Genomic DNA, 25,912 nt, shown 5'->3' on the forward strand with positions numbered 1-25,912 from the left:
CCGCATCCTTCTTGAAGTGTGGCGCACAGAATTGCATGCAGTACTCCAACTGCGGTCTGACCAGCGCCCGATAGAGGGGAAGTATCACCTCCTTGAACCTATTCATCATGCATCTGCTGATGCACGATAAAGTGCCATTGGCTTTTTTGATGGCTTCCTCACACTGCCGACTCATGTTCATCTTGGAGCCCGCTAGGACTCCAAGATCCCTTTCCACCTCTGTGCCACCCAGCAGGTCATTTCCTAGGCTGTAGGTGTATGGACATTTTTCCTCCCTAGGTGCAGCACTTTGCATTTCTCCTTGTTGAACTGCATTCTGTTGGTTTCTGCCCACTTGTCCAACCTGTCCAGGTCTGCCTGCAGCTGTTCCCTGCCCTCCGGCTTGTCCACATCTCCCCATAGCTTTGTGTCATCTGCAAACTTGGACAGAGTACATTTCACTCCCTCGTCCAAGTCACTGATGAAGACATTAAAGAGTATCGGTCCAAGGACCGAGCCCTGCGGGACCCCACTGCCCACACCCTTCCAGGTCGAAACCGACCCATCTACCACGACTCTCTGGATGCGACCCTCCAGCCAATTCGCCACCCACCGGACTGTGTAGTCATCCAAGTCACAGCCTCTTAACTTGTTCACCAGTATGGGGTGAGATACCGTATCGAAGGCCTTCCTGAAGTCTAAGTATATGACATCCACCCCTCCTCCTGTGTCCAGGCGTTTCGTAACCTGGTCATAAAAAGAGACTAGATTGGTCAGGCACGATCTGCCTGCCACGAACCCGTGCTGGTTTCCCCTCAGCATAATTTGTCCTGCCGGGCTCTCACAAATGTGAGCCTTGATAATTTTTTCAAAGACTTTGCCAAGGATGGAGGTGAGACTGACTGGCCTATAGTTGCCTGGGTCCTCCTTCCTCCCCTTCTTGAAGATGGGGACCACATTGGCCCTTTTCCAGTCCCCCGGGACTTGGCCCGTGCGTCACAAGCGTTCGAATATTCCCGCCAGTGGCTCACGGTGCCCAACTTGGGGCTTCTCAAATGCCCCTCTCTGGGCTGGGGTCTATGTACCCCGTACGCTGTGCCCGTACTGGCACTGGGGTCCCCACGCTACTGTGGGTTCCCTATGAGGCCTCCTCCAACCCCTAATAGCCTCACCCAAACCACCGTTGTAACAAACAACAAAACACAAGCCTCTGGGTTGTAACATAAATTGTACCCATAAAATCTAGCACAGTTTCCGCTGGAATTTATTGCTCTAAAGCACTGCCTTTACACATGCACCCAGGACCACAACACATTGAGCCAAGGCACGTTTGCACGTTGCAGCAACCTCGTGCCCCAGCCAACTCTTTTCACTGTCTACACATGCATTTTGGCACACTAAGCAACTCTGCCGTAGGATAGTACTTGTCCCAGACAGTACTATTCTACAGCAAAGTTGATTAATTTACTGTGCCCTAATAAGGGCACATGTGTAGACAGTGATGCTTTACTGCAGAACTAATTAGTCAATTCCACAGTAAAGCACAGGGGTAGATGCACCCACTGAGTTTGAGCTGGTTGTAAGAGTGGAAATGAATTAGAGAACGATATAGGCGGGCAAGGTTTTTTGAGAAGATGTGGTTTTTTTTATTAGACCAACTGAATAGTTGGAAAAAAGTTCTTAGCAAGCTTTCTGGCTCAGTCACCCTTCTTCAGTCATAGGGAGTCTCTGCTGTTCTGAGACTCCAAGGAAGAGAAGCTAAAAGTGAAGACATCTATCTTTTAGAGAAAGAAAGATAGATAAGCAGGACTGCACAAAAGGAGAACTGCTATTGAGGGGAGGTCATCCTGAATGAGGTTATGAACATACAGAAAAAGAAGAAAGGATGGATAGATGGATAGGGGGACTAACAGTGAGATCTGCCATCAACTTCCCTGCAACCCCAACTAATTATTGGGCTTCTCTCTCATAACCCCTCCCCACTAAAGCATTCAGATGCCTCTTGGCCACCATGATCATATCCCACCTTGCATTAATATGAATGAATATCACGATAATGAAATAAAGAACTAAGGTAAGTGCATACTCCACTTACAAAGAGAGAAGTAACAGGGTTGGAAGTGGACTAGAGAATGGAGATACTAGTTCAAGAGACTGGACGAAGGATAACAGGGAAAGGCAAAAGTGAGAACTCGGGCTCTGGCATATTATGGCAGCTTAGCTGTTTCAATAATCAGCAAAATTCTGCGCAGACATAGAGGAAGAGCTGATTTGGGTAGCAGCTTTCAAAACAGATAGATCTGTGAATACAACTGTTCAAACATGAGGTGTACTTTGTGGAAAGGAGATAAAGCTAGGTTACAATGGAAAACTACGAGGGAATGGAACATATGGCAACAGTAATATATGACAATAGTGAAAAGCGATCCATAACATAATAAGCAAAAATAAAAAATGTGGTTTAGAGCCTGAGTAAAGAGCACACTTGTACTGATTTCAACAAGTAAATCATTACTTTTTCAAATCAAAGAAAGGAAATTCAATTAAAAACAAAACTCCAAAGTAAGCAACTGGGACTAATGCAATGATATGATTGAAAATTCAAAACAAAGGGCAGTCTGCAAATTTAAGTTATGGTACTTATATATTTTTCAAAACTCAGGCTTCTTTCAACAATGGCATATATTAATAGGTAACATTTATAGAAGATTCAAATATTATAGCATACCACATGTGGACTAAAATGAGATGTTTCTGAAAATATAGCATTGTTTCACCTGTCCATATTGCATTTAAATTCTGAAATATAATTTTGATTAAAGATTTATGCTCGAGTCATAACTAAACATACGTTCCTTGAGGAGGGGATCACTTCTGTGTGTGTATGTGTTTGTACAGCACCTCACGCAACAGGATCCCTTAACATGATTGGGGACCACTGATATTCTGGAAATACAAATCATAGACTATAACATCATTTTATATTGATCGTATATACAAATATAGATTATTTATGAAAGGGGTTAAGTTTAATCACAGGCATCATCACTTTTTATATTGTGGCATATCAAGCCATGGCATAGCACTTCAAAGGCTGTACTAGGATAATCTTTACTAAAAGCTTTCTCTATCCAGATCTCACTGCAGCAAATTTGGCAGGCTGCCCACTCCTTAGTACACAAGTGGTCACCTTGATTTAAACAACAATAAAGCCCAGAAAAAGGTGCAACCCAATAAGGCTGAGGCAGACTCAGCAGTACACAAGTAAACCTAGTGGAACTCAAAAGATAAGAAAAACTGGTTGGAGGAAGAGAGAAACGGTTGCCATAGTCTCTTTGGGTAATCTCACAAATAAAACAATAATGCTTTCACTCAGCACCTTTCATCCAAAGCACAAAAGAATTTTTCATATTACTTAAATTTACCTCTGTGCTGATCTAATATAGGAGTGAGACAAGAGATTAATACATGTTCTTATGGAATCGACCAATGATGCAAACCATGACTCCTGAATCTCTGCCTGTTGATATATTTACTTTGTTTGCTTTAGTAACTCCCCTTTTAATATGGCAAAGTTGGTTTAAAACAATGGATTCCTAACTGTCCTTCACTTCATCCAGAATGAAGTGAAACCTAGGAGGAGGGGAAGGTTGGGGGGGGGGGGGGGGGAAGATAACAATGACCTTTATCCCTTATTCCAACAAGGGGTGAAGAAAGAGAAATTTTAAAAAATTATTAATCCTATACAATTTATACACCCAACAAATCTCATTCCAGACATACTTAACTATGTATTTATGACAGTTTATTTGTCTGCCTAATGCCTGTGTGACACAAATGCATCTGCATTCAATAATTCCCCTAGAGACAGTTCTCAGATCTGGTGAATCACCTTATTAGCTTTAAATGAGTCCAAATATCTTTGTGAACAACTATTTTAGACATAAAATGATTCTTGAAACTGGATGTTAACCTTTTTAACTAAATCACAATAAATTTCTCCAGCTAGATATGTATTATAAATTAGAGTAGTTGCCTACAGAGAATAATCACATATTCTAATTACCATTTTGGTTATACGCATAATAAATAACATTCTGGCTTAATGGGACGCTATCTTTAGACAGTTGCATGCTTCAGGTCCAAAATCCAACTGTCAGCTGCACTGCCAAAGACAAAGAAATCATGACACTACATTTTTTGCTTGGGCAACACCACACAAATCTCTATATAAGATATGATGATAAAAATTACTCCTTTGCTTTCCACCTACTCTATCAGTGCACATCAAGCATCATAATAGTGCTTTTTTATTGCTGTATTAAACTATGATGTGAATTTACAATGAAATATGACCATACATTCATATTGGCACTCAGCAACGTAAGTGTACATATATCCTAGTAACTTAAATATCCAAATTATACAAACAAATTAAAATATGAAAGCAAACTTACTGATTGTAAGCTTTCATTTTCACGAAGACAAGCTGTTTGGAGCTCTGATTTCAGAACTGTAATGTGATGTCGATGAGATGCTATTTCTCTCTCTAGTGTAGCAACTCTGGAGCTTGCAAGTTGGTAGACATTCATAAAACTCTTAACCATAGCCTTTAAAGATAAGTAAAATAAATCATCAACACCACATGCACATAAATGATAAACAGCATGCATCCAAAGTAATTACAGAATGAATCACAATAGCTAGCTTCTAATATTCACACAAAACATTACATAATAATTCAACAATAGAACTTAATAATTAAAAGGCATAGCAAAGGTTTATGTATTCCAATGGTTATTGTAAATGGTTAATAGCATTAGAGAAAGCACAAGACCTGCATTTAAATTAGAAAGGGTTTCCATATGTTATTTTCAAACATAGGCTACTTCATTAAACCAATACACTGTACTGAAGTACAAGTTTCAGTGCTAGTTCAGTTTCTGTCTTAAGAGCTTCAGGTAAACATGCTCATTTTCAAAACGTGCTAAGTTATTAACTCTCCCACCTCACGTTTAAAAAAAAAAATTTAATTTGGCAAGCAACAAAAGAAACCAAGTAAAGCTACAGACCTCTGAAAGTAAATAACTTGATTACAATATAGCTGGGAAAATATAATTGTGTTCATGTATATAGTGGAAGAATGTCCCAGTTGTGTAATATTGATCAAACCGATAATAAAGTTAACAGCACAAGAGAGTACAAATGATTTGGCAGTACTGGTAACTTTATATCTACCCTAAATAGTATAACACTGTTGAGATTATTGGACTTCTTTACAACAGGTTAATCACATTTTATAGGTTATAGTTTTCCCTTCTGAAATGACCTGCAGTGAGTTTTCTAATGTAAGAACAGCATTAAGGCTAATAAGAAATTGGCCTTCTGAATAGAATTGTGAGGTGCAGAGTAAAATAAATCCCATACAGCTAATGGACACTTGCAAGGACTTTTATAATTTTTGTTTCTTTGTTTTACAAATTTCCTATTTTATTAAATTAAAAGAAAAATAGCAGGACTGTCCCCAATTTACACCAGAGTCAGGGCTGCTGAGGACGAAATTCATGGGTATTTCCATTCTCTGCAGGGTCAAGTACCTAGTCGAGAGGCACCCCGGAAGGAACTCGATGCAGTGATATGGCAGACAGTTACAACCAGGGCCAGGGCGTTGGTCCCCCCAGTACAACTGGAGAACAGGTACAAGGCCCTGGCAGCATTGGAGGAGGAGGCAGGTGAGGATGACTCCAGAGGAGCCGATGACTCTCCACACATGGCACAGACTAAGCGATGCCCGAACACTCAGAGGAAGAGATGCTGGGTCCTTGTCATGGGCGACTCCCTCCTGAGAGGAACAGAGGGACCCATTTGTCACCCAGATCCCATGGCACATGAGGTTTGCTGCCTGCCCGGAGCTCAGATTCGGGACATCATGGTGATGATCCTGGACCTCATCCGGCCCTCTGATCACTACCCCTTGGTCCTTATCCATGTGGGCACTAATGACACAGCCAGGAGTAGTCCGGACCGCGTCATGAGAGACTACAAGGCTCTGGGAGCCAAGCTTAAGGAGACGGGAGCACAGGTGGTTTTCTCATCTGTTCTTCCAGTGAGCAGATGCGGACAGCGCCATGAGGCCTGCATCAGAGAGGTCAACCAGCAGCTTCGGAGCTGATATTACTGGACAGGCTTCGGATTCTTCGACCATGATCTGGACTTCTGCACAGGAGACATGCTAGGGTGGGACAGGCTACATCTCTCCCTGAAAGGTAAGCGTGTTTTCTCTTCCAGGTTGGCTGATCTCATATGGTGAGCTTTAAACTAGGTTCATCAGGAGATGGGGATAGAGAGGTACAGGAGGGCACTTCGACATCAAGCCAGGTGATGTGAAAAGGAACAAACCAGGTAAGTGACAAGGGCCCGGGCAAGCTTGGGAACAAGAGGGCAGCATGAACACCCATAGGAGATCTCAATTGCCTCTACACAAATGCTAGAAGTATGGGGAATAAGCAGGAGGAACTTGCCCTCCTGCTAGCTCGCAAAAACCCAGACCGGGCTGGGCTTACTGAAACCTGGTGGGATTCTACCCACGACTGGACAGTAGACATTGAGGGCTATAAGTTGCATAGATGAGACAGAGGAGGGAGAAAAGGGTGGGGGGTGTAGCGCTCTATGTTAAAGAGCAGTACATGTCCTCAATGATTAGGACAGGTTCAGAAGAGGGGCAAACTGAGGCACTCTGGGTTAGAATGCAAAGGGGTCATGGGGAAAGGGACTTGATAGTGGGTGTCTACTACAGACTGCCTCACCAGGGGGATGAGCTGGACCTGGAATTTTCAGGTCAGCTCACAGAGGCTGTAAGGACAAGGGACGTAGTTATCATGGGTGACCTAAACTACCCAGATACCTGCTGGGAGGATCAGTTAGCCAGGTATGAAAGCTCATGTAGGTTTTTAGCCTGCATACAAGACTTCCACCTAACCCAGGAGGTACATAATCCCACCAGAGGAAATGCCTTGCTGGACTTGGTTCTTGCCACAGGCGATGACTTGGTGAGGGATCTGCAGGTGCTCAAGTACCTAGGCATTAGTGACCATCGTCTGCTGGAATTTACTATCCAGCGCAGGGTGGTGAAAGTAAGCAGTAAGGCAAAAGTCCTTGACTTTAGGAGGGCTGACTTCAATGAGCTAAGGAGATTAGTAAGAGAGACATTGGGGACTCAGAGCTTCAATGAGACGGGAGTCCAGGATGGGTGGTTGTTCCTTAAGGAAATGATCCACCGAGCTCAGAGTGAGTCAGTTCCAATGCGAACCAAAGGGGACAAGAGTGCTAAAAAGCCCCCTTGGCTCAGTAAAGGCATCCAGGAGGGCCTGAGGGTAAAAAAGGTGGCATACAATCAGTGGAAGCAAGGAGCTATCACCAAGGAGGATTACATCTCCATTGCTTGTGATTGCAGGGAGCCGGTTAGGAAGGCCAAGGCAGAGATGGAACTAGGGCTGGTGACCAGAATTAAAGATAACAAAAAGTCCTTTTTCAAATACATAGGGAGTAAGAAAGCACCAGGTAATATGGGGCCCCTACAGGACTGGCTTGGCAATCTGGTGATTGCAGCAAAGGAAAAAGCTGATCTCTTCAATGAGTTCTTTGCCTCCATATTTCTGAGCAGGGACCAAGACAACTCCCCCACTAGGATTATGGACAGGCTCAGGGGACACAACACCAAGCCTAGGGTCAGGAATGATCTAGTTAGGAAATTCTTGGAGGGGCTGGATGTGTATAAATCAGCAGGTCTGGATGCTCTTCATCTGAAGGTACTGAGGGAATTGGCAGAGCTCATAGCAGGGCCCTTGGCACAGCTGTATGAGCACTCGTGGTGCTCTGGCCAGGTCCCAGAGGACTGGAAAAGGGCCAATGTGGTCCCCATTTACAAGGGGAGAAAGGAGGACCCGGGTAACTATAGGCCAGTTAGTCTCACCTCGGTCCTTGGGAAGACCTTTGAGAAAATTATCAAGGAACACATCTGCAGGGGTCCAGTATGGGAGGTTATGCTCAGGGGCAACCAACATGGGTTCACTGCAGGCAGATCCTGCCTGAATAACCTCATCTCCTTTTGCAACCAGGTCACAAGGTCCTTGGATGCAGGCATTGAGGTGGATGTCATCTACCTGGACTTCAAGAAGGCCTTTGACACTGTTTCTCACCCCATTCTAATAAAAAAAAAAACTAGGTGACTGTGGCATTGATGCCTACACAGTTAGGTGGGTGGCAAATTGGCTTGATGGTTGCACCCAGAGAGAGTGGTAGTTTTTGACCTGGAGGGCTGTGGGCATTGGAGTTCCCCAGGGCTTGGTCCTCAGGCCTGTGCTATTCAACATCTTTATCTGCGACTTGGAGGTGGGCGTAGAAAGCATGCTGTCCAAATTTGTTGATGGCACAAGGATGTGGGGAGAAGTGGGCACACTGGAGGGGAGGGACAGAATCCAACTAGATCTAGACAGGTTACAGAGGTGAGCAGATGAGAATAGAATGGAATTCAATGCAGACAAGTGCAAGGTGCTGCATCTAGGGAGAAGGAACCTGCAACATACTTATAAGCTGGGGAACACCCTTCTCAACAATACAGTGGCTGAAAGGGATCTTAGAGTCATTGTTGACTCCAGGATGGACTAAGCTATCAATGTGAGGAAGCGGTCAGTAAGGCTAAATGCACCTTGTCGTGCATCTACAGATGCATCACAAGCAAGTTCAGGGAGGTGATCCGTCCTCTCTCTGTGGCACTGGTCAGGCCACAGTTGGAGTACTGCATCCAATTCTGGGTGCCACACTTCAAGATGTGACTAACCTTGAAAGGGTCCAGAGGAGAGCCACTTGCATGGTCAGGAGGCAGCAGGCCAGGCCCTACAAAGATAGACTAAAGGGCCTGAATCTATTCAGCTTCCACAAGAGAAGACTGAGAGGTGACCTGGTGGCCATCTATAAACTCACCAGCGGGGACCAGTGGAAAATAGGTGAAGCTCTGTTCCCCCAGGCACAACCTGGGATAACAAGGAATAACAGCCACAAATTGACCCAGAGCAGGTTCAGGCTTGATAGCAGGAGGCATTACTTTACGTTCAGGGCTGCCAGGTTCTGGAATTGGCTCCCAAGGGAGGTTGGTGCTCTCCCCTACCTCAAGAGGAGGTTGGATAGATATTTGGCCTGGGGTATTATGATCCTAGCACTCATTCCTGCTGAGGCCAGGGGCTTGGACTTGGTCCCTTGGTCCCAGGAGATCTGTTCAAGGTCTCTTCCGACCCTAGAAACTATGGAAAATGGCCAAATAATTAAGGGAAATTAATAACATCACATCTTGCATATAAGTTACTTTTAACAGTTCTCATCAAGATTTCCTAAGTACTTAACAAATTGTGGCCCTGACCTGCAAAGGATCTATAAAAGCATAAGGATCGGCTTGTGTGGAGACCATTGCCAGATCAGTGCCTATCCTGTCACACACACATGCATGAATACACTCTCTATTGCCTACTAAATGTATCCACATCTTTGGTAAGTGTGACAGACATGCAAACTACATTCAAAAACCAGATTCAGACAAAAAAATAGCATATTTTATACAAAACAGTAAGATACTTAACCTGGGTGACCATATTTCCATTTGTAAAACAGAGCACTCTCTGTCAGGCTCAACTGTTTCCACGCTCTAGTCTCAGTTGAGCTGGGGGACAGGGGGTGGGGGGGAAGGGAGAGGAGAGTGAGGCATGCCAGAAAGGGAAAGAGGAGTTATGTACGTATGGGGGAGAGGGAGAAGGGAGAGGGACAGTCCTCTACTGGGCATTTATCAAAAATGGGACAAAAGCATATATTTGAATGCACTGATGGAACATCTGGGGCAGGTGTTTAAAAGGGGACTGCTTCAGCAAAAACAGGACATAGGGTCACCCTAATTTAACCTCAGTTCAACTATCATGTGCTTAAGGCTGGCCACATGCTTAAATAACTTCCTGGATTGGAGCCTGCAACAGCATACTCATACATTTTTAAACTATCATTTTTATTATCTTACAATGAAGGAATCCCATTATATCAAACGTACTGTCATTCTTGTATCCAAAGGCATAGGGAAAAAAAATCTTGCACATTATCTTATTTGAAAAATTGTGTGCAAATGCACAATTTACAGCTGAAAACTTGTAAGGGACAAAGGTAAGACTATGGCTGTAACTTGCATTCTGGCATTTTCTGATTATTCTTGAAAAATACCCACATTCTGAAATTATCTTGTTTTATTATTAGTATGTGACTTGTAAGTATGCATACCTACATCATAAAATTAAGCACAAAGGTAAGTTTGGATATGCAGACTGGCTCACCCTAACAGCTCAGGCACTGATCTTATTGTATCCCATAATGCTGGTGAGCCCTCTGTCCCTTTAGATGCCCACAGGAATCAACAGGACTCTACCCAAGTATACAAGGTTGTAGCACTGCTTTCTTTGATAGTGTTCTGTGCGTCTCATTTCCCCAAATCCTTCTCCCTGCCAAATTTGAACTTTCTAACCCCAGCCACTTTCTTTACAGAGTTGTTTAAAACAAGGTTGCAAATATTTTTTTAACATCAGAAATAAGGTACATCTCTCCAATTGTTCTACTTGTTCTTAAGATGAGAACAGCTGTCTGAACATCCAGAAAATAAAAACATGTAGCCTAAAAAGCAAAAAGTTACTAATGGAAAACAGCTGACTGGAACAGTAGCGCTCGTGCACACTTAAGGAGAGTAGTCACTAGTATTCAGTTTAAAAGTCCCACGGAATACAGACAGGTCAGGCTAAATTTGAATTCATCCAGGATATGGGGAGCAACATCCTCTACCCTTCCAAAACTAACACACCAATTTTAAATCTCTGCCAAAAGATGGTACCTCCAGAAGAACAACACTCTTATCAAGTAGGGACATGTTACTGCTCACTCAATGTAAAAAAAAAAAAAGACACACTAAGACACCAACAACACTTTCAACAGAACGGAAATTTCATTAGGTGGCAGTGGTGAGTGGGACCGGGCGAAAAAAGGGAGACGCATTACAGAGCAGCTCTGCGCCCTGGGCAGCAGCAGCTGCTGCAATTCTGATGATGTGGCCAGCCACCAGCTGTAGCTGCAGCTGTAACCTCTCCCCAAAAGGGAGGTGACCAGATGCTAATCTGCTTGTCCCCTACTCTCAGAATTGCTACTGGGCGTATTTCTGTTTGTTCATTGTAAAGCTTTTCAGGCATTGATTGCATAAGTTTCTAAAGGAGTTCTGATTTTCAGGCTACAGATGCAAACAATATCTGTAATGCCCTGGGAATCAGTGAACAAGCCCTGTCCAACAGGGATCAGCAGGGATCCTTTGGTCCTAACACAATAAATCTTCCCCCCTCCCCTTTAGTCCTACAGAAATAAAATATTTTCCCCCTTACTATACAGAGGCACAGAAAATTTTAAAAGCTGTAGGAATAACAAGTAAAGATAGTTTCCTAGCCCTCCTGATTCACTTTTATAGCACTAAATTTGACACTCAGACATGTCTACAGGAACCACATTTTAGTGAGCCCTTCTGTTTTTGAATGTCCTGGTAATAGTGTGACATGTAGACTGGGACTAGAACATCTGAAACTGTGTAACAAATCATGTTTCATTACAAATAAGAATGATTGTTAAAATACATATCAGGCATTGATTTTCATTCAGAAAAACCAGTCATAATGATCCCTGAATGTTATAGGAAGCAATTTTTGCAACCCAGACATGCATTTGCATGCGCGCGCACACACACACACACACGCACGCACACTTGAATAGCCAAAACCTCTTTCAGACTGATGACTATTGTAGGAATGTTCGTAGGGCAGTAGACTTTGCCAACAAAGCCACAGCAATTCTGAGGGCTAAAGAATATTAATATTAAACATTAAAAAGCCATTCTAAGGATGGAACACAGGATGCAAGTTAATAAAGTTTAAAACTTACATAGGGCTGCCAATTTTATATAGAAATGGTAAAGAATTACTTTGGATTAACCAAGAAAATCAAAGGAAAAATCCAGATAGATGAACTGCCTTCATAGTGACCTCCTCTCCTTCCTTTTACCCTTTTATGTCTCTATTTCATAAGAGATACTATTTTTTTTTAATTCTGCTGTTGGTAGCCAGAGATTATAATGACAAAAGGTTAGGTATTAAGAACTTTCTCACTAGGAGGGTAGTAACCAACTGAAACAGGTTACCCAGAGAGGATGTGGAATCTCCACCCTTGGAGATTTTTAAGACCCAGCTAGCCAAAGCCTTGGCTGGGATGATTTAGTTGGGGATGGTAATGGCCTGAGCAGGGGGCTGGACTAGATCAGTGGTTCCAACCTTTTTTGTACCAGCACTCATTTGTAAACATCAATGGCTAACCCCAACCCAGTGCCCCTGACTCCTGACCTGCTGTCCCCCAACCCCAGGCTCCAGCCCCCCCACCCAATGTGTGGGGGATGAGATGGGTGTGTGGGGCACGAGGGGCCGCAAGCAGCCCCTCGCAGGCTGGAACTCTGGCAGCCTGCAAGAGAAAAGCCATGGTTTCCTGCATTTTTTCTCCTTTGAAGGAGAATCCATTTCTGAAGTTTATTCTCGACCCTTTCATATATTCTCATGACCCACTTTTGGGTCACAACCTACAGGTTGAGAAATGCTGGGCTAGATAACCTCCTGAGGTCCTTTCCAAGCCTAATTTTCTATGATTCTAAAAGGAGTTTTCAGTTTGAGCAGTGACTTGTACTTCATTATTACAAGTCAGGATGCTATCAGCTTCATGAAAACATTAGGATAAGATTATGAAGACTCCCATTAGCGAGCAACAATATACAGCTTTAAAAAAGTACTGAAGACTTCAGCATTGGAGAAGTCTTCAGCAGTGGATGGTCTGTATTTCAGGTGTTGAAGGGAGTAAAATTTTCACTAAGTCCCATTTTCAAATCAGTCTCAGGAGTCTTAAGTGCTTAAGATAGTTAGGCACAGAGGCAAGAACCTCATGGGATTTTCAGCATTGCTAAGGTACCTAATTTCCATTGATTTTTAAAGGTGCTTAGGAGCTTTTGAAGGTTCAACCAAGTTCAAGCTATATTTTTGTTCAAGTTCAAGCCATAAGTGCCCAAGTAATTAAAACATTCAAATGAATAAGTAAATAATCAGGCCCTAAGTTACTCTTTAAAATGTTACACTTAGGGTAAAAAGAATCAATTTGATTTTGAAAAGTAAAATAAAGGGTAAGATTTACTCAAGAGTATATAAAAATATACTTTTCAATAAAACAAGAACAAGTTACTTAGTGTAACAGGCAAGCAGAGTCCTGCCCAAACAACTAGCAAATTTGAAGATAGCTTTATTTGTGCTGTAAAGTTCCCTATAAGCAGTCCTGGATGAGTTACAGGTGTATGCATTATAGTATGTCCTCTGCCAAAATGCAAGAGAGAAACTACTTAAAGCATTGTGTACATCTGGTACAAGTCGGCAACTTATAGAACAAGAGAAAACGTATTTTAGTTATGCTGTTCCCTAGCTATGAACCTTAAACTAGATCAAGAACATTTAATAGGAAGTACTCTTCTGCATCATATGCAAATATAGCAGCTACAAATATTTCCCTTGCCAACGATATGATTGACTATACCATCTCTACACAGTTTACACCAGGGATGGCCAACCTGCAGGATGTGCGCTGTAAGTGGCATGGGCAGCTGTTATATGGTTGGTGGGGGAGGGGGGAGAAGAGAAGACCCCTGTAGTGCCAGCCAGGAGGACAGGAGGGGCAGAAGAACAGCCCCCAGTGCTCAGCTGGAGGGAGGGGATGGGAAGAACAGCTCCCAGTACCCAGCTAGAGGGGGAGAAAGGGTAAAAACATCCCCCAGTGCCCAGCTTTAGACAGAGGAGGGGAAGAACAGCCCTGTACAGTCCAGTGCAAGATACAGGAACAGCAGCACTTGGGTCTTTACCTCCCCAGTACAGGTAAGACTGACATCCTCTCACTGACTTTTGACAATCATCCAAGTCCATACACACACACCTAAGGATGTAGAGAAATTTTGCCCAAGGCTCAAAACTTGTTAGTTATGCCTGTGCCCGGGCCCAGTTCTGGTCTGGGACCTGCTTACCTACAGCAAACTCTAAGTTCAGAGAACCCAGAATGAGACTGGCCTTGTAATTGCCCTTTGCCCTTAGAAATATAGCAAGGTAGCCGTCATGCACCCCATGTGCCCTAGTGCCACCTTCCACTGAGCTCTCTGTCCCAGTTCCCCCCTGTTACGCCCAGACTGGGGGTTCCAATGTCACTACCCCAAAAGGAATCCTCAGCCCTGCTGTACCCCATCATAACACCTGGATCCCATAGGCTCATATTTCCTCAGAGCTGCCTTTGGGTACATCGCATCACCCAGCCCCAGAGGGTGCCACCCAGATGGGTGCTGAAGGTGCAGCTGGGGTCAGCCCCATTAAGAGAGTTCCCACTGAAGGGGCTGCCTAGGGAGGGGGAAGTGGGATTCTCCAAGGGACTCCAGTGACAGCTCTCAGGCAGCTTTTGGCATACAGTTGCCCAAGCATGCAAGTCCATATGTCAATGTCATGAGCACTGTAGGTGCTACCTCATGAGGTCCTGCAGAGGCCAGAATGCTACTCCATCCTTGGGCATGGAAGCACCAGCAGGTACAGCATATATGGCAATGAAGGCAGCACCCTGTCAGGAGGGCAGGGCCCTGCTTGTTGTGTTCCCTGAAGCTGTTGCTGGACACATGATAAATGAATCACTGAAAGCAGCTCGCAAGGTGGCTCAACTAAAGTTGTCATGGGGGGAAAGACACCTGTTACAGCTGTGGTCATAAAATAACAAAGCTATTGTAGCTAATAAGGGACACACAGAATCCTGTAGCTTTGAGGCTATCTTGCCAAAGACCACCAGCACACAGCAGTGTTTTTCCATACTGTTAGGGTAACGATATGGATTTTGAGGAGTACTGGGTGGGTGTGCAGCTGAATGAAGCCTTTTTCCTGTGTCTCAGAAAAGCTTCTGGTCACAAGGCTGGATTATATATTAAAACTTTGCTAATGCTTTTTTAAGTAAGCAGATTTTTAACAAAAGGATAGGGTGCAAAGTGTATGATGTGTTGTGTAAAAACAAGATACAGAACAACAGCTATTGTTAGGGGACAAAGCAGAAGTATGGCCTTGGAGATGGTGCTGAAGTCAGCAAGAAACTAGAAAGAACCAACAAGAAACCACAATTGACCGGGAGAAGATGGGGGTCAACATCTTATGTATGCGCTCTTAGCAAAGAGGCATGTAAATGAACAAAATGCATAGGCTAATGAAGCAAACAGTAAACAGAGGCAGAGATTGAAATGGGAAGAGAAATGGGTGGAACCAAAGGAGGGACGAGAGTGGAGTGAATGTTAATGAGTATGAGCCAAGGTGTATAAATGTGGAAAAAACTATTGTTCAGGGTGGCTCCCCGCTTTGTTGGTTTTTTGGGAGCTAGTCCAAAGCTGTCTCCATTTTAAATAAAGCTGTTCTGAGCTATGTGGACTGGTGTTTGCTCCCTGCTTGCTCTGGCTAATGAGTAACAGGATCTATGAGCAATTGGATCATGGTCTCCCTAGTCGTTGGGCGCTGCATGGAGTCAGGGTCTAACACATACCTCTTTAAAATGTTTAATGAGAAATAATTTTATTTTACTTGTCTTTTTAATTCTCAGTCCAAGAGATGCAAAGTAATGAAACAGGTGGCCAAGCCACAACACAAAGGCTGCAGGCAGCAGCTGTGTGTGGCATGTGAGCCCCAAGAATTCAATGGAATGAGGCCAGGGGGCTCAAGTCTCCCCATAACTGCCATATAAAACTGCAGTGGTTACAGGGCCAGGGAAGGGTTAACCTGGCTGCTGGAGGTGACACTTCCTCTCTCAGTGGCATTCTACCACTGCTCTCCTCAGTAGGTCTATTCAAGCCCCCCTACCACCATTCTGGTGCAAACTATCGGGTACATGGGAGGGAAAGGAGGGTCGGTGTCACATTGATCACCAACCCTCTTCTCCCCCCATGTACCTGATAGTTTAACCCTCAAGTTTATCCCTAAACTCGTGGAATACCTGCTGAAAAGGTTGGCCATCACTGCTTTACTCCATTACTCTGTACCAGCACCTCAGAGGTGCACAGTGCATTGTTATACCTATTTAAGAAAAAATGCTTTAATCTTTGGGGGTATTTTTAATAGAAGTAAAATATGGTATTTGTTAGCTAGCACTGATAAATTATACAACTATTTTCAAGAGACATGGAAATTTAAGAACAAAATGGGCACACCCACATGAGCACGCATGTACCTCTTGCAGCATCTCAAACCCCTTTGAGATGCTGCAGGACGCACGTGCAGGAACAAAAAAACATTCTCTGTGCTACAAATTTCCCACGTGGGGGCAAAGTTAGACCTCTGGGGTAAAAAAAAAAAAAAATAAAGGCCACAAAACAGTGGGGCAAGGCATGGTTCTGGGCCATGCCCTGAGGCAACTGGACTCTCAGGTCCTCCACAGAGACAATTTGGTAACCAGCCAGAGCATCTCTGTGGATGGTCCTTGTCCCGGGTGCTAAAGCACACTGCCTGCCTGTGCAGGTCAAGCAGCATGCCAACTGCAGGGACCTGAACCCAGGCTCTGTGCGGGGCAAGTAGGGGGTGGGAGGGGCTGGAGGAGGGGGAAGGGGACCAAGGGGGTCTGCAGCTCCCGCTCACTCCCCCAGACCTCCTGATCACTACCCCACCTAGCCCCATCCTCCACTTGCTCCCCCCAATTATTCCCCTGCCCGGTCCCAGCCCCCACTCGCTCCCCCAGCCCCCCCAATCATTCCCCTGCCCGGTCCCAGCCCACAATCACTGCCCTGCCTGGCCCCAAGGTCCTGGCACTCAAAAAAAAACCCCGCGCTCACCAGCCGTAGCAGCAGTTGTTGGGGCCACTGGGGCCTTATGGCAGAACCCCCCCTCCCCCGTGTGGCATGGGGCAGTGGGGAGCAGCCCCAGCCGCCTGGCACCTGCACCGCTGCTGTCAGATAGTGCAGGTGCTGCATGGCTTGGCAGGGTGCCGAGTGGCACTGCAAGCTGTCTGGGAGCTTGGGGAGGCTCCAGCTGTTACCCAGAGCCCAGCGCCGCTCAGCCCCAAGTTCCCAGACAGCGTGTGGCACCCTGCTGAGCCATGCTGCACCCACGCGATGCGACAGTTGCAGCCCGGGTCACAGGGGGGTTCTGCTGTGAGGTCCCAGTGACCCCGATGGACACACTACAGTTGGTGGGAGCAAGGATTTTGTTTGTTTGTTTTTAGAGTACCAGGACGCTAGGGCTGGGTGGGGCAGCAATTGAGGGCTGGGACTGGGTGGGGGAATGATTGGGGAGGCTGGGGGAGCAATCGAGGGCTGAGACTGAGCAAGGCAGCAATTGGGGGAGCTGGGGGAGTTAATGAGGGATGGGGCCGGGCAGGGGGCATGTGGCCCCTGTTGGGTGGCTGTAGCCCTGTGGGGGGGGGCTGTGGATCCACTCTTCTTGAGCATCTCCCTCTATATGCACACTTCCACCCACACAGTCCCCCCACAATCCACCCACCCCCTGATCCATGTACCTGGCCCTGTGGGTCAGGAATGAGGGGACTGGGGCAGGGGGCAGGATGTGGGTTGAGAGTGAGAGACAAGGGCAAGGGCAGGGCACTAACATATCAGTGCTGCTCAGCACTGCACATCCTGGTGAGCGAAGGGGGTAGGGGCAGCTTTGATTTTTTTATGACAAAAAAGCCAAAAGCCAATGTCTAACTGTATAGATATTTAGAATTTATTTTATTATGATGGTGGAGGCACTGGTAGGCTTCCAAATTGCTTTAAAATTGTAAATATATCCATAAAACTTTGTCCAACTGATTTGAGGTCTGTCTGTCTTTTGTTTTACTTCTGGACGAACATGGATTTGGGGGAATTTTAAAGAGTGACGTTGGGATTTTTTTATCAGGGATTTTACAGTTTTTAAATAGGGAACACCAGAATTCCTGCTAGGGAGGCAAATGGCAGGACCCAGGCAGAGGAGCCTGCTCAGAGCTGGCACCCAGAATGCTTTGACAGTTCAAAGCAGGCCACCACATGGGAACATCTTCCTGGTGATAGCTGCCCAGATGGCCAGGTGGTGGCACACATGGCAGTAGTACCACACAAAGGCCAAATGTGTAGCTACAGCCCACTGGCAGCTAGCCCAGAGGGGCAGATGCCTCTAATGGCCGTGCTGTCCCCATCTGGTTCTGGCAGGCATTCAGCCTTGGGGCCACATGCTGTCACAGGTGCACAGCAGGTCATTGCCAGGCAACAGGCCCCACTGCCAGACTGCTGCAGTGGGTAGAAGGTGCAGGGAACTCTCAGGGCTGCTTCAGCAGTCCAGCTGGCACAAGGGGTAGTGTCCACAGGTACCAATTGGCTGGGCCCCAAAAGCTCCTGACAGTGAGTAGCTCTGAGCTAGGGTAGCTTTATATACTGCTGGGGCCAGCACAGGGTAGCTCTTTATAGTGCTGAGGCAAATACAGGTGCTGGTCCCAGGCTCTAGCTCCCCCTGGCTGCAGATCCAGGAAGAGCCAGGCAGGGCTATTTTGTACCAACTAGTACAATTTCCCTCACACCAAAGTGCATGTCCGGGCACATGTGCTGAGGCAAAACGCCCCGGCTCAAATTTGCACCACTTCTATTTGAGCTGCTGCAAGTGCATATGCCTGCATGTGTGGATGCACCCAATGAAGGCTAAAATATATCCCTTAAATTTAATTATCTAGATCAAAAGTCACTCAACTATTACTGAGTTGAAACAACTTAGGTGGAAAAATAGAATAAAGGTTTTATAATTAGAGTGTACAAGTTATGAAAAAACCTCCTGTCAAAATACTAATGTGCTTATTAAATCCTTTAAGGAATATTAGTTATTTAACCCATGTGGAAATGACTTCTCTCTCCAATTTCCTGATTATTAGACTGACATACAAATAATAAGAATGAAGCCAGTAAAAACTAGACATTTTTTCCCTGCAATTTTATATTGTATATTAGAATTTTCAGATAATTTAATATGGAAATATTAATATATTGATGTCTTTAAGCTGTTTCAAAAGGTGTAAATAATTACCAAGTGAAAAACCCCCATATCTTTAAGGATTAGCTTCCTCAGTTTTGGAAATCAGTATCGTGCCACTGACTTCAGCGAAGGCAAACTGAATTTCTACTAGCTGAAAGTCTGATCTTAAGTGTGCAGTAATCCCGCACCCAGATACAACTGAGACTCCTATTCAAAAGAAAAGGAACCTCTTATGAGCTGACTGAAACAGAAACAGTATCATAAACAAACCAACAGATGGTTAAATATCACATTTGTAGTGTATGATACCAAAGACAAAAAAATCAAGACCTAACTACTTCACCTACCACACTTCAAAATATATAAAAAATAACATTTGCCTGTTAGTTTTCCTCCTTCAGGAAATTCCTGAAGTAAAAAGAATGTTAGTGGGTACTAAATTTACCTAAGGGCAATATATACAAAGAGATGAAAAAGAAGAAGAAAAGGAATAATAAATGGACTTCAGAAGAATAAAAGACAAACTTTAGGATAACAAAGTGCTCAGATGAAAATCTGAAGAGACTCAGTATTTTATGTATGGTTTGGAGTTTGGCTGAAGTGCGACACGGGCAAAAGCAATTGGTGTGGAAATAATACTCAAAGGATTGGAGTTCTGAATGTTTAATGGATGACCTACAGTATGCTGTTTATTACTGCAACCCTAGTTCATGCCTAGCCTTAATCTTACATAAATGAGATTTAAGTTTTCAAAAAACAAACATGCCAATTCATTTTGGCTTTTATAAGATTGATTTCATATTTATGATATATTTAGGGGGCTACATTAAGGAGGGTTGAAGGATTATAATTTCCCCCCTTATTTTAGCATTTGAAAAATGCACTCCAGCTGCCTTGTCCCACTGCCCAAAATGTCTAGTGGCAACATCAGTAGAGGATGTAAATATAGTAGCTTCTCAGGCATCAGAAAAGGCCTCAAGGGAGACAACATTCAGCAAAATTGCACTTTTGCAGCTGTTTGGCACTTTTTTAACGATCTGTTCTCCTTGTATCTTGTTTCAACACTAAACTTTTTGTTGGGCTCCATTCGAGCGTGGCATGCACAATTTAAATGTGCCAAAAAGCAGGCCAGTTCTGTTACAATTTTTTTTCAACCAAAGCTGACTCAGTGCCACGCTTGGGGCCTAACTCTATCCCCTTCGTTTCAATAACAATTACATTCCCCTGAAGGTCTCAGAGGATAGCCCGAGGGAATGAAGCTCTAAATAAAAGGCTAGATTCTCTGCAAGAGGTAATGGCATGACTTCCTACAAGAAAATTGAAAAGAGAGCATTGAAATTGACTGAGACTGAAGGGAAAGTGCTTCTACTGGAAACCACAGCAGATGAGCATAAAAACAACAGTCATGGAAATTTTTATAAGGAGTAAAAGCTTCCAAAATAACATTGATCTTATGGAAAATAATTGGTAGATTAAGAACATTAAGCTTGGGGGGTGTTCGTAAATTTAGGCAGCGTGCTGATAATTTTATAACAAAGTAGCTACCAAAAGCCCTAGGGACTCAAAAATTTCTTCTAACCATTCAAGCAACCTGCTACTTAAGAAAAAGGAAAGAACTGAAGGCTTTTATAGGATGATGTTGCCCACACAGAATATTTTTTTCATTATCTGTTCTATGCCAACAGATTGGCAATGTACAAGAGGAAAAATGAAGACAATCATAGGGGTTACTGTACAAAGGAAGCAAACGAGTGAGGGGGAAATGAGAAACTATGTTTTAGGTTATGCCTCCATTTCAAAGTTTTGCCAGCAGAAAAATCAACAGCGAGGGTTGTGAAAAGATTACACACTAGCTGACAGAGCTCTGCTGGAAAAATCCCCTATTTGGATATAAGTATGCTAACAAAAGAGTTGGTTGAGTGTCTGTCATCTGGGAAGGTGATGTACTTAAACCAGCAGAAAACCCCTTCCTGTCAAAAAAACACTTGGAGGCTCTGCCACCACAGTTCTCTTCTGGTAAAACTGACAAGCACTGAGATGTGAGCAGGGGTGGCATTTAGGAGAGCTTTCAAGAAGAAACAGATAAAGATTAAAATCTTATGGTGGTGAGAAAAAGCCAGTGGAAGTGATCTGATAAAACTCCAAGAAAGATAATTTTATTACTTGCATTTTGGAATGAATGGACACAAGCAATATGGAGAAATTAATACTGAATTTTATAATATACCATAGAGGAAAGAGCGGCAGTTTCATAAAAGTGCACTGGGGATATCTATCTCTGCAGTTAAGTTAGATCCATGGTTAAACTGACGTACACCAAAAAAATACTACAATGTGCATGCATGCATACACAGGTGCATTAGCTTAGATGTTTCATTTGCTTGTTATGGAAGATAGTTCAGGTCTTTAATTTCTAACTGTTCCATAACCATGTCAAAGGAAAACTGTGTTAATGGCTGAAAATGCTAACGCAAAATGGATGCTGCCAAATTATTAAAATAAATACCATAAGGATGAATCATATAAAAATCTAACTCTCATTTATAACAATGTAATTTGTATAAACAGAAAAGTATGAAAAATGTACAAGTCAGAATGTGTATATAATATAAGGCAAGGGAAAACATGAAATTTGTTTGCAAAACAGAATGTGGCCCTGTATTTAAAAAGTCCATCCTAAATCATGCACAAATTTGGCCAGAATTCAGGTTGACCATTGGGTGCTTAAACACACAATTTTAATATATTCAATGTATTTTTAAACGGCATTGTATAAACAGATTTCATTCTGTTGTGTTCCTTAATATCTCAAACAGACAAATTTCACACTGGGAACTGACTATGTTCAGAAATCACGTAAGGCCATCAATGTTTAAAAGGATTCTAACCAATGTGTTTTTATGCTGGCAGCTGCTAGCCAGTGTGGACAGGTCATGTATCTTTTTAAACTGTTTTTAAAAGCTGTTTCCAACAAAGTGAAGGTTACTTGCTTGCAACTGAGGCTCTATAGAATGGGTTTGCACGTCTGCACTAATAGGATGCATCAGCTAGAGCCTCAGAAGGTGAAAGCAGTGTCCACTGCAGTGCTCATGGATCCTCTACTTTCTTTCCCTTCACTCTTCAGGAATGTTTTAGTAGAAGAGGGGCACGGCTCTCAGGGTACCACAGTTCCTTCCACTACATCCTCAGCAATAAGTTCCAAGTATGTCTCCAGGAAAGAGGGGAAAGTAAGCAGAAAGTATGAAAATGCAGTTGATCTTGAAGAACCTTAGTTACAATCAAGTGGCATTCATTTCTCTTCAGAGTGGACTCTGCATATATTGGGGGGAAATTGGTAAGCAATAATCCCACAATGAACAGTGAGAGGAAGGGTCCCCATTAAAAAGTGGCTGTCAGGTTGCTCAGGCAAATTGTGCATCTGATTGAGGCAAAAGCTACGGAGTTAGAGTCACATAAAAGTGAGATTGGAACAACAAATAGCAGCTCTAGAACTAAGCCAAGTAGACAATGCTGCTTTAACCACAATAGAATGTGATTTTTCTGCTGGGTAGACACACAGAGGCCAAAGTAATCCACTGAGACGGAACCTAGGAAGATAGATCTTAAACTTCCCCAGTTCTGTACAGGATATAGATAAATGAGAACTTCTAAAAGTATTCTGTTTAAATAGTAAGCCAGGGCTTTTTCAACAGGTCTCAAATGAAGCTTGGCTTTCTCCTTGTTAGTATGTGCTTTGGAGGTGGGGAGAACAGAATGTATAGATTGATGAATATGAATATCTGCAACAACTTTAGGCAGAAACTGAGCATGTCAATGTAAAACTATTTTTATGATTATAAAAACCTGTATATGGCAAGTCTACCAAAACATCCTACAACTTTGCTCAGTCTTCCCAACTCAGAATGGTTTTATTGAAGGCTGAAATAAAGACCTTCTCCCATTGGCCTGAAAGGGCTCTCATGAAAGTGTGCCCTGAAAGCATAAATAGAAATCTCATTTTACAGGGAAGTCTTTACAAAGGAAAAAGATATTACTGAAAACCTTTTATGAATCTCTTGGTAGACTCACAAGTAAAGACCAACCAGCACATGGAAAGACTAGATGGTGAAATCAGCAGATATTAACTGAAGAGAATGGTAACCCCAAGTCTAGTTCTCAAGCAAGTCCTGGATTTGGACTATAAGAAAGGGATTATTTCTTTCTACCCAAAAGGGGAATCTTTTCCATTTAAAAATTGAACATTTAAAAAACAACATTTTTAGCCAACTCTTTTCTGGAATCAATTAAAACATTTTGCACATGAACAGGACAGGAAATAACTATGTTTGTCAGCAACTTGTTGTCCAAGCCAGGCCTGGATGATAGACTTGCATCAACAAATCTGGACTGAAAGGAAGTATGCTGAAGATACCTGCTGACAGGTTAAATAAATCTGGGAATGTTTATCTGGTACAAACAAAAGCAATTCAAATCATCTTGCCCTTGGCCTGTCTAATCTTGCATCTGACTTTCCACAAAATGGAAATGACATATAGGGAGGAGATCATGTCCCCATGATTTGAAAAATATATCTGAGATTGAGGGACTGTTCTTTCCTGCCCTCAAATACTTTGTAGCAGGATTGTTTAACAATTAGAAAATTTGCCAATATGCAGGATGGTTGGTTAACCATGTTCCTTTGGTTGTAAAAAGTGACATCCCCCCTGCACAATAATTTATATGCTATTCATGCTTTCAGCGACCTAGTGTCAGTATCTATCCTGGTTGTGCTCAGCTAAAAGATTGCCCTTTCCAGCAAGAAGCAACACAATTGAAAATAGTTGTGGGGTTATACACCACACCCATAAAGACAATGCTTCTTGTAAAGTTAGGAAGAATACGCATCCATTTGTATCAGCCTGGGTAACAGTGATGTTTCTTTGGCAAGAAAGATAGGAGAACAATACAATAAAGACAAATTGACTTTAAGAAAGCAGACCTCAATAAACTCAGAGAATTGGTAAGATCATATGGGAAGGAATGCTAAGGGGAAAAGAAGTTTAAGAAAGCTGGCAGTTCCTTAAAAATATCAAGGACAGAAGCACAAACTATCCCAATCCCAAGCAAAGTAGGGGCAACAGCCATACCTGCAGCAGCTACCTGTCTTCCCCACTGCCTCATACTTGACTCCAAGACAAAAGAAATACTTTTTCCCCATGTTAACTGGAGAGGGGATAAGGGGGAACCTAATCTTGGAACTGAGTAAATACAGTATTTAAAACCTGATCTCTTGATCTTGGGGTTCACTACGGTAAACTTCAGAAAGGAGACAAAGCCTATTTAACTACAGGTTTCCCTCACTTCATGCAGGCTCTGTACTTGCGGATTCACTCTTATGTGATGACCCTTTTTATACCAAAAATTCATTATATGAGAGGTAAATTCACTCTTATGCGATTGGTGTGGCGGAAGCCCACAGTCAGCTGCTTTGTGCAGTGCATTGTGGGAGTGATACGCACCAAAATATAGTCTCCTGTGTGAATCTGTGCTCCTCCCTTGTTCTCTGCAACACGAGTTTCTATAGCTGCCATTGCCATTATGATAGGGCCCTGTGCTTGTGTGTACTGCCTGCTGTTGGTGAGTACCAAAGTTATCTCATAAAATGGATAGAAATGGGCCTGGGGGTCAGTAGAGCTGAGGTCTTGGAATGTATCCCTATTTGTTACATTGTAAAGTGGGTGCCCTTTTATGCGAATTTGAGTTATTGTCCAGGAATGCATGTATAGCATAAAGTGAGGGAAACCTGTACATGCAGTATAGTATGGACAACTTGAGCTGCCAACATGTAAGGAAGGTACCCATTTAAATTATGGAAATGGTAGGAACCATTTACCAAATCCCACTGAATTCAATACTGAAGCCACTGCTTAAACCCATTTAAACATGGCTGTTAATTTGTGCAGGAACAGCCTTTCTTAGATCTTTTTGCACCTGGTTAGTACTTTATATAGTGTAACTCAATGCCTTGCCTTCATTAGGAACTGTGAAATTGAGATCTATTAACAGCAGTGTGGGCACCTGGCCAGGCACCAGGAGCAAAGTGTAAGTGGTGACTTCCAGGTCATGATCACAAACACGTGGCTGTCAGCAGCAGTCACCGCTCAAGCTGGTACCCAGGGCAGTTGCCCCTAGCACTGCCCCCCACAACTCCCCCGCAGTTATGCCATTGCCCATTCAGTTTCAGGAGCACAGCACTGATTAGCAGTGTTCCTTCTAAGGTGCGCGAGTGCACAGCCGTGCACAAGTAAAAATATGGCCACGCACAAACTTTTAAAGGCCGCACAGCCGCCTGGAGAGGAGCTGGGCATGGAGTGCAGCAGAGGCACCGAGGCTGGCATGGGATACTTACCGAAGGCAAGCTCTTCACTCCGCACGCAGGGCAGGGAAGGCAGTGGCTCCTCCCTGAGGCAGGGGCAGAAACAGAGACAGGGACAGGGGCTGGGGTGGGCTCCACTGGCTCCAGGGAAATGCTCCACCCCCCCGCATTGCCCCAGGGAGTGAGGAGGCACATGGCATCAGGGCTGGGGAGTAGAGCAGTTCCCCAGAGCCAGCAGAGCCTCATGCGGGGCAGGCAGCGGCTCCTCCCTGAGGTGAGGCAAGGCAGGGATGGGGGCTGGTACTGGCATGGGCTCTGCTGGCTCCAGGGAACTGCTCCGCTCCCCAGGCCCGACGCAACCAAATGCAATGCAACCAAAATAAGATACCTGCAATTTATATGGATGGCCAATCATCTTTCTAGATGTGGCACAGAC

General features: G+C 43.9%; 1 protein-coding gene across 5 annotated transcripts in view; it reads right to left on the minus strand.

Annotated features, from left to right (window-relative positions):
* Window positions 1-25,912, minus strand: part of CCDC171 (coiled-coil domain containing 171) — a 356,091-nt gene that overhangs the window by 28,335 nt on the left and 301,844 nt on the right. For all 5 annotated transcript variants that reach the window (XM_059724699.1, XM_059724700.1, XM_059724702.1 and 2 more), the window contains one exon: window positions 4,437-4,589. In XM_059724699.1, coding sequence (XP_059580682.1) covers window positions 4,437-4,589 — 153 coding nt within the window. The remainder of the gene's footprint in view (window positions 1-4,436; window positions 4,590-25,912) is intronic.

This window comes from Alligator mississippiensis, chromosome 3 (assembly GCF_030867095.1).
Source record: "Alligator mississippiensis isolate rAllMis1 chromosome 3, rAllMis1, whole genome shotgun sequence".
NCBI classification, from domain to species: domain Eukaryota; kingdom Metazoa; phylum Chordata; order Crocodylia; family Alligatoridae; genus Alligator; species Alligator mississippiensis.